The sequence below is a fragment of the Sitophilus oryzae genome, unplaced genomic scaffold (genome assembly GCF_002938485.1).
Source record: "Sitophilus oryzae breed Bouriz unplaced genomic scaffold, Soryzae_2.0 scaffold_227_pilon_pilon, whole genome shotgun sequence".
In the NCBI taxonomy this organism is placed as follows: domain Eukaryota; kingdom Metazoa; phylum Arthropoda; class Insecta; order Coleoptera; family Curculionidae; genus Sitophilus; species Sitophilus oryzae.
In genome coordinates, this window is record NW_022146782.1 from 2,109,770 (window position 1) to 2,119,778 (window position 10,009).

General features: G+C 31.8%; 1 protein-coding gene across 3 annotated transcripts; it reads left to right on the top strand.

The window, feature by feature from the left end:
- The first annotated feature begins 2,833 nt into the window (after positions 1–2,833).
- Positions 2,834–9,756, top strand: LOC115884287 (putative uncharacterized protein DDB_G0282133). 3 transcript variants are annotated; one of them, XM_030902822.1, is made up of 2 exons: positions 2,834–3,095; positions 7,252–9,754. In XM_030902822.1, exons 1-2 carry the CDS (start codon positions 3,055–3,057, stop codon positions 9,557–9,559), a joined length of 2,349 nt encoding a protein of 782 aa, XP_030758682.1. In that variant the 5' UTR covers positions 2,834–3,054; the 3' UTR covers positions 9,560–9,754. The 3 variants fall into 3 exon arrangements, with proteins under 3 accessions (XP_030758682.1, XP_030758680.1, XP_030758681.1); XM_030902820.1 differs by lacking the exon at positions 2,834–3,095 and adding an exon at positions 3,780–3,970 and having other exon boundaries at positions 7,252–9,755; XM_030902821.1 differs by lacking the exon at positions 2,834–3,095 and adding an exon at positions 6,211–6,346 and having other exon boundaries at positions 7,252–9,756.
- Positions 9,757–10,009: the final 253 nt, after the last annotated feature.

The window sequence follows — 10,009 nt, forward strand, 5'->3', positions numbered from 1 at the left end:
CTTCAAAATCTCTCAACGCATGCTATAAATTTGAACTGTCTTATAAATCTTAAGGTTTTATGAAGAAACATTTTAGCCTCTTCAGAATTTAGTCCTCTAGTCGCGCTTAAAAAATGTTAGTATAATTTAACTCTCTTGTATTTAATAGTTAATATGTAAAAACTATTAAAAAATCTTTATCAAAAGAATATTTTCACATTTATGTTATCTACTGTTCGTCCGTCCACAACTCCACAAAACAGGAAGTGGTAGATAATAAGGCTATAGAAAAATAATTTTAATTAAGGATACGCAGAATATATTTAAATACAGGGTGTTCCAATATTCTGTGGACATAGAACTACTAATTTTTAATCACTATTAACTTTGAAAAATATGCTCTAAACAAATATTTTAAAACTATAACGAACTAAAAGTCAACATCTTCGACAAAGCTTAAATCGTATTATTAATTGATAATTGGATATAATTGGTTATTGATAATAAACCAGTTGTAAGTACTTAAAAAAATAATAATAAAAATAAAAATGTCTTATTTTAATGACACACCCTGTATCAATATTTATAAAAATTAGAACTTAAAAGTATCTTAGATAAGGAGGATTCAATATAATTTATCAGATTTGAAATAAATACTGTCCTAAGGGTAGTTTACTCGCTTGACTCGAAGAATATCAAACCCCATTAAAACGTACGTCTATGAGGTATCGCATTTCTTATCCTGGGCAAAATGTACGTCTTATAGCCATACAGCCTCCTTCCAAAAATGAAAAAGATCGCTCAACAAACAATCAAGATATTGGCTTGTATCCATCTTAAGTGGGACACCCTGTACATTAGAAATATTTTCCAACGACTGTTTTTTTTTTCGTAAAATGCTCCTCCTAGTATTTACCACCTTTTTGTCTTTTGTAAAAAAATGTCACGTACTACGTACTTCCATATTTCGTGAACATAGAACAAACTACCTACATATTTTTTGAATCAAAATAAGTTTAATTGCCCACAATTTGCCTCTGTACAAAAGTGCTTCTTGGCGGTACAAAACAATAAAACATTAACATTATGAAATATAAAGCATTAACCTTTCTAAATAAAAATAATTACTTACCAATCAGCAACATTATATTTTTGCTAAGCTTATTGTTTATAAGGCTATTTAATAATGGATATTTCATACATTCTTAGCGATACTTGATTTATAAAATATTTATATGTTGCATAAAAAGTACCCTTGATTTTTAACACGCAAGTATATTTAACTGTAAATGGAGAATTGCATACATATGCACTTTCTGTTCACTGTTTAATACCTTCCAGTTAGGATTAAAAAGGAATGTTCAGATAAAAATAGTTATTTTTTATAGATAACTGGTATTTTAGGTACTTATTTTATCGTCGATCGAAAAGACTAATTTAAGAATTAATTTCGAGAGACGATAATGCAATTTTATCGTCGTGTATAAAACAATATTTTTTTCCATGGCGAGTTTTAAAAAATATTCAGAAATTATTATTTCAAGGAATTGATTACGAGTAGAAAAAATATTGTGCTGGGTTGGCGTTGGTTTCTATGTAATTTGACAAATAAATAAAGCTGTCTCTTTCCTTGTCAGTTTTGAGTCAATATTTTTTAATTCTCTTTCGTGTCGATTGCTCTGATTGAATTGGAGCCAGAAATGGCTCAAAACGGAATAAGTAAATTACCAACAGATATTCAGGCTGAGGCGACAAACGCCATATCCAAACTACTTCCATTTAAATCCCGAGTAACTTATGAAAAAGAATACAAAAATGGTCAAAAATGGAAGCAATTAAAAAACGTGCGAGAAGAAAGGTCAAGTGAAAACATACTTTTAGCATATTTTTCTGAAAAATCAAAGAAAATGCAGCCGTCCAGTTTATGGTCGTACTATTCAATGCTAAAAAGTACAATATTGGTCAATGAAAACATTGATATTTCAAGGTAAGGATACGCTATGCCGTTTAAATTTTTCCGTAGTATAGTAACATCTAAACTTTGCAGATATAGCAAGCTCATAGCTTTCTTGAAGCAGTCATGTAGCGGTTACAAACCGAAAAAGTCAAAAATTTTAAACCCAGAAGATGTCGTGAAATTTCTTCGCTTTGCTTTTTTGCATTTAATCTAACCTTGAGGTTAAAGTACCGCATAATAAATAAATAAAAATAAAAAACGGCGTCAGCGATGGCTATGAAATGAAGATCGTTGTCATTTTATATGGGACATGTCATCGATCGTCATTTCATGGCCATCGCTGACGCCGTTTTTATTCGATCATACGGTACTATTTTATCTACTATTTTTGATAGATATAAGAACTTTAACAGTTCCTATGGAAAAAAAAATCGGTAAAAAAACTTTTAAGTTAAACGGTTTTATCTTATGTGTACTGAAAACTAGAAAATAATAATAACAATTAGGTATTTTGAACTTCTAGTTCAGAAATATTTTAGTACTAGGCAGAATAGCCTTTAGGCATATTAGACTAAAATAAAAACGTGGGGCCCTCTGAAATCATACCTATGGCAAAGCATATCTTTATACTTTGGTAGATCATGAGCTCGGCGTTCGCTGGTGAAGCCGCCACGGCTGGTTATTGATTGTCAAAATCTCCAGTTACGATTATAGTAAGTCGATGCAATCCACACTTAGTATAGAAGAAAGTATTTAAGAAAAAAAAAGAATAATTTTGCCTTGAGAACACCCTAAAAGAAGCAAAAAATACCCACCCAAGCTTGGCGAATCTCGCCGAAGGCTGCTCACATATTTTTGCCCCGCCCTTTTAGCCTAGAGTTCAGTAGTACTCTGAGGGACCGATTAGTTCGTACTTCTCTGTCTTTTATTTCTGCGGAGACCGGCGACAGTACCACCGTACATAAAACTCAGACAGTACCGTCAGTGGCTAAAGCCCCGCACTTTTCTTGGGGTCATTGCATTAAAATAGGAATCTTATCTGTATCAGTGTTGTTTTGTTTTCTTCAGTGTTTTTAACTGGTGATAAATATGTGACAGTTCTTGGAAATACAGTGTTGATGTGTGATAAGTTAATCAGTTTATCTGGATTTTTATTAAGGTATTTCGAGCATATTTTTTTACTAATATTTAGAAAAATGCTATAAATTAAAAAGATAAATAAGACTATCCCTACGAATCATTTTAATTTACAGACTAGTTGTATTTTCTGTCATTTTTTGGACGTCGTCTGTCGAAATGTTCCCTGCCTCGTTGAACAGACTATACCTATGTTTCATTATTTGATTATTTATCTGTATCTATTTTTTTTTTAAATATAAATAAAATAATTACGGTTTTGGTTATTTAAGAAATATAAATTAGTGATATTATTTTAAATATATTATTAAATAATGGTTTAACAACATTTTTCGATCGCGCAATATGCTATTGTTTGTTAAATAACGAATAATTTGTTTTGAATAATTAGTTAATTAAAAATCTGCATTAATAAACAGTTATTACAAAGTAACACAATATATTTTAGTTGATGCCTCAACACAATATTATAATATGAAATAACAGGAATTAAATTTATTTATTCTCCGATCATTAAATATCTTCGGATCACCGCAAAGGTTATCAATATACCGCCAGTGTCTGTATAATTAACTTTGATATTTATGTGTTTCGACTAGAAAAACAGCACAAATTTATTCCAGCTAATAGAAAAAAGTAAGCGAACTTTGTAATTTATATAACAGCGATATAGCGAAAACGTCATCGTCAATTTAAATATTGCGCCACATTGCGCCTTGAAATCGGAAAGAATGGTGGGGGGCATTATAAATAGCTTCGCGCGTCCATTTTGCCGTCAGTCTGCGCCCGACTTTCGGCTGGTGAGCATCGTTGAGGAGCTATACTGAAATGTGTTTATGGTTAAATGGAGAATATTGTTATGAGTGTGCTTTACAATTATATTAAAACTATGTCAAGGTAATGTTAAGTTTATTAAAAGTGTAGTGGGTGGCATTGATAAATAGTTTCAGTGTAGACACCTTTTTTTCAATTTAATAATATAATTATTAATTATGAAATTAATTACGAATGCTTTACAAATATGGATAATTTGATACTTTAAGTGATTTTAATTTATATATTTTTTTCATTTTATTAATATTTTGTACAAAATATTTTTTATATTTAGTTTATCTTCTACGTTTGTAGTTGTTAATCTATAGTTATAGAATAAATTTAGTTTTATTTTTTTTAATTAATTAGACAGAAATGAGGAATGAAGAGAATTTAATTTTTTTTATAAATGGTATAATCCCGTCCTCATTTTAATTAAATTTGTAATATTAGTTTAGGAATGTCCCATCTCTAATAAAAACCTTCATACCTTTGGGGCCATAAACGACCCTACAATATAATTCTAATTGATAACTTTAACTATTACTTTTGGGAATTTTGATCATAAATTTATATAGCTTTCGCAGACGTCTGTCTATCTAAACAATGTGAGTTTAGGGCAGTGTCGTCCACTGCTCTGAATATTAGATTAAAGATATATAAATTGTACTGTACGCCTCTGTCATTTCTGTAGCTTAGATACTATTTAAGGAACTGCAAGACACTCTTTTGCTTTTACTCTTCAACACGTTATTATTTCTCACAGTTTCCCTCAGGGTAACTATTGTAATTAGTTTATCATAATTAAAGTTAAGTTATATTAACAACAACAGTGTACATAATTCCACACCCGAAAAGACCCTCAACAAGTTGGCCCTTCTGAAGAGGACTACAACATAAATTTTTTTTTAAATTGTATTAACGGAATCTATTGAATTTTTCATATTTTTTAACTTTGATTTGCATTCCTTAGAAATAGATTTATCAATTTAATTTGATCTAACCTAACCTACAAGAATGTTGAATAGTGATAAATATGTGACAGTTTTTGGAAATATTTGTTTGGATTAATTATTCAGTTTATTTTATGTAAAATGTGATATAAATCTAGACATATTTTTTTTGAATTTTAGAGTATAAAAAACTAATATATCTATTATTATACCGGGTGCGTCTCAAAATTTGGTATGTTAGTATATGACATAAATTGGGATTGTTTGACGTATTCAATTGTTTTCGGTTACTTCCGGTTTCACCGGAAATGACTACAACTTTTGATTTTTAAATGACACCCTCGGTGTTTTTTACTTTATTCGATAGAAAATGACACTCTGAATCGAATGACATATCATATGTCAACTTTTGACATTTGGGCATATGGTTTATTTGAAATTGTAACATGCGATTCATAACCACAATTTGACTCAAAATAGCAAGTGTGTGGTATCAAATTATTCGTAAAAAAGTGCTATTTCCAAATATGCTTATGAGCTACCCTCGTTCTATTTGAAAAAAATGAGATATGATTAAAAATACGATTCGGGCATCTTTTAACCGGCCAGGACAAGGCACTAAAAACATTAGACGATCAAATCTATTTTTCCAAGGCTCCTTGATTAAAAATTAGTGTTTTTAACGCAGCCATGGCACTCTAGATTGAAATTTAAAATAGAATTTGTTTTTGAGGGACTATGTCAAAAATCGACATATGGTGTGTCATTCGATTCAGAGTGTGTTTTCTATCAAATAAAGTAATAAAATACCGAGGGTGCCGTTTAAAAATCAAAAGTTGTAATCATTTCCGGTGAAACCGGAAGCGACCGAAAGCAATTGAATACGTCAATAAATCCCAATTTATGTCATATACTAACATACCAAATCTCGTTGTTTTATCTGTAAAAATAAAAAAGTTATAGGGGGTGAGCCACTTTTGAGACGCACCCGGTATAACATTTTTCAATTGCGCAATTTATTTAAATAATGAACATTTTGTTTTTAATACTCTATAGATAAAATATACATTAATAAACACGCCCGACATGAAATAACAAATAACAGAATTAAATTATTTATACTCTAGCTATAAACATGTTTGTTTAAATAGTTTCACATCACTTCAAAGGTTATCAATAATGTCAGTGTTTGTATAATTAATTTTGTTTATGTGTTTTTAATAGAAACTAGAAAAAGGAATTTATTCCAGTGAATGTAAAAACATCCGTAAACTTTGTAACTTATACAACGTGGTAACAGCGATACAACGATCATCAAGATCATCAAATCGAAAAGAGTGGTGGGGGGCATTATAAATAGCTTCGCGCGTCCATTTTGCCGTCAGTCTGCGCCCGACTTTTGGCTGGTGAGCATCGTTTAGGAGCTGATTAAACTGAAATGTGTTTTTGGTTAAATGGAAAACATTGTTATGAGATTGATTTACCATTATATTAAAACTATGTCAAGGTAATGTTAAGTTTATTAAAAGTGTAGATAATAATACTGAGGCCTGGGCTCAGGCAAATTCATGAATTTTATTCATGTTGGCAATATGACTTCATATAATATATAATTATAGTTTATAACTTTTAGTTTATATTTTTTTATTTTAGTAATGTTTTGTGAAAATTATTTTTTATATAGTTTATTTCACTCATTGTAAACACTTTTTTTCAATTTATTGATATAATTATGAAATTAATTACGGATGCTTTGCAGACATGAATTATTTGATTCTTTTACTGACTTTTAAGTGATTTTAGTTTATATATTTTAGTAATGTTTTGTAAAAATAAACTATTTTTTATGTTTAGTTTATCTCACTTTCACTCAGTAGTTGTTGATCTATAATTTATAGAATAAATTGGGTATTATTTTTTTTCTTAATTAGATAATTTATTCAATTAATATAATTTTTTTTATAAATTATTTATTTGATAAATATTAAAGTTTTTAAAATTGACTTAGTACTTTGATTTACAGGCTTTTTTGTAGGTTATGTGTCTTTATCCTTACACATATTTTAAGTTCAATATGATTATAATTAAAATAATTTTGTTATAAATATAACGAAATTCATTTACGGAATTAAGCAACGGCTCACCTTTATATATAAATGAATTTAAACGTTGCATCACTTTGTTTTTTTTTGTTGTATTTATATATTTAAAACTGAAATAAGATATTTCATAAGAATTAAGTAAACTCTTAACCAATTCTTTTTATCTACTGTCTTTATTGTAGCGATATACTAAGAAGTTTGAAGAATCTATTTGCATTGTACCAAAATTATTCAATTTTATAAAAAAAATCAATGTAGCATTGTTTCAAATTAAACTGTTTCGCTCATTATTATTTTTTAATTGTTTCAGATCTTCATCGGCGAATTTAGGAGAAGGTACAGAACAGCGCAGCAATATGCTGGAAAAACCATCAGACGAACCCCAAGCGGTCACTCCTTCACAGAAGACACCACCTTCAATGGCCAAGTTCGGCTGGCATAAGTTAGAATCAGGGCCTTTGGTACAATACATCAATAGGGGCAACGAAAAGTATGTCGCCTCTTCCTTACTTGACACGAAAGTCACCCCTCCCGAAATATTTGACTTCTCTATCGACGTGTTCAATTGTCTACCCCCATGCGCCTTCACGATGACAGCGGACGAAGCGGCCGCCTTCAACTATATCGACGTGCGTCACTGTGACCGCCAGTTGATGGGCAATCACACCTTGGCCGAAGGAGACCCCATGATGCGTTTGGAGGACGTCGACAAGGTGATATCGTTTTACCGGTCCTGTTCGCTGCTAGTGATCAAACGGCAAAGAGTGAATCCTCATTTCGGCTTCATAAGAATCGCCGGGGAACAACTGGTACCATTTATTAGGCAGGACGAAGTCAAGTTGGTGCCTATGTTTTACTTCGATGGGCAAAGCGAGTTCTTGGAAGAAAGATCGGTGGAAGTAAGAGACGATTGGATGTTGGCGGGTTTTCGATTTTGCTGTTTGTTGCAGAAGATTCGAAAAGAGTTATACAATGGCGTTTCAGTGAAAATGGTAGATTTGGAGCACGTGAAAACGCTATTTCCTGCAGAGACCACGTTCGAAATCGATTTTCCGACGTCAGTCAACGAAAAAATCTTCTCCGATATGTTTAAAATGGTCAGAGATGCTAATAAGGCCCATAATTCTGAAGCACTAAACAATGGCGGTAGTAGTAATAGTTCTTCCGCGAATCCTTTAATACCCGACAGTATTACACCAAGGAACCCTTTTCCATTAGAAGGTCACAAGACAAATACAAATTCACCTTCATTTCAGCAAAAACAACCAAGTTCTAATCAATTTTTTGTGAGTAATTCGATGTCTGCAGGAAAAACCCCAAACGTTACCCTAATACAATATAATAATACAATCCCAAACCAAAATGACTTAAGAGGCATGCCTCACCAAATGAATAGTAATTTCAGTCAGCAGGCACCTCAAATAAGAACGTCACAAAATAAATTACCCTTGCCAACATACCAACAACATTTAGCTAGTTTATCCAGGAACCAATTACACAATAGGCCTCCAAATCAGAATCCTACGAATAACCCCCAAATGCAGTATCCAGTAAATGGTTTACAGCACTCAGTCAATCCTAACATTCAATATACAAAACAGCCTCCCAGTCATCACGGACTTTCTAATGTGCAATTTTCTAATAACAAACCAGTGAATCCACAGTCATACACTCGGAACCAAGTGGCATCTCCTTCAAATAGAAACCAAGTGCAATATCCAATGAGCAATACTCCAAATTCTTTTATAAGTCAAGTGCCAGTTCAAAAATCAGATATACACAATGTTTTTCCCCCGAATCTTATAGTAGGGAGATATTCTGGTTCCGAAATGCTAAAACATTTATCAACTTCTTCCAAACCTTCAGCACCATTCAGTAGTTCATCAACATCTACAAACAGAATACCTTCCAATGTAGGAAATAATATGAATAGCATGTGTACCGCTACGGGGAGAAGCCCTTTAGATACTAGTAGAAATATACAGTCAAATCCTAGACGCAATTCTTATAATATCAATTTATTGGACACCTACACTAATGGTCTCTCTAAGAATACCTCACAAAATCATAACAGGAGAAAAAATTCGCTAGAAATATTTAACGTAAACGATGGTCCTCCTGCAGTGGGGAATAATTTAAAGTCCACGTCAAATATAACTATTAATATATTACCTACACCAGGAAGCAAAAGACCTAGCAAAACTAGTGTTATTGTAGACAGCAAGAAAGCAAAAACCCAAGAAGTCTCGTCAGGAAGCAATCATCTCAACCAAACCAATCCACTCTCATTACGTACACCTATCGATTTTCCACAACAACAATCGTCAACCAACGTGCCATACAAGTCGCCATTGGCTGGGTCCAGTCCGATACATAGGCAACCCAGTCCGTTTATGCTGGAGGCCAATCAGAACGGCAGGGTTTCCAGTGCTGTGCCTAATGCCCAGTTCTATGGGCACATCAGTTCGAGTTACTCTTCCGAATCGAGTAGTTCCACTCCCAGTTGGCCCATTTGCTACAAATTGAAAGGAGAACGTTTTTGTCAGTGTCCAAAATGCGATATGATGCAGAAGCAGTGGGTTGAGCAGCAAATTGGGTTTAATTCTCAAAAACCATAGCTACGTAAATGATTTCTGAGTTTGTACTTATCGAAAGAGAAACCAAAGAGCTCCAAGTGATTTCGTGTATTATCTTGTTAAGGACTGTATTGTTGAATCGTGTTCAAATTTAGTTTATAATTAAGTTAATGTTAGTGTATGTATTTTTACATTTTTTTTTATAAAAAGAATTACTGTTTTTGTTTACATATTTTTGTTCTATTTTGAATAAAAAAACGTATTATTGCTTCGTAGGGTGTGTTTTATTTATCCTTATAAAGGCTTCTTTGTGTTGTTTATATATTATTTATACTACAATACTGTAGTTTGAATTCTAAATTTGCCATTAGAAAGTATATTATTATTTCTCTTGTATTTATTATTAAAAAAAATATATTGAGGGATTGGAAAAAGATCAAAATTTGTTTTTAAAAAATAAATCTTATTCAAATGGTGGCTTGAAACTAAATA

Excerpts from the sequence above, each read along its gene's own strand:
- LOC115884287 (XM_030902820.1), top strand. The coding sequence starts at position 3,918 with ATGGAGAATATTGTTATGAGTGTGCTTTACAATTATATTAAAACTATG. Across the intron at positions 3,971-7,251 it reads TATATTAAAACTATGTCAAG|ATCTTCATCGGCGAATTTAG; the intron begins GTAATGTTAAGT and ends TAATTGTTTCAG.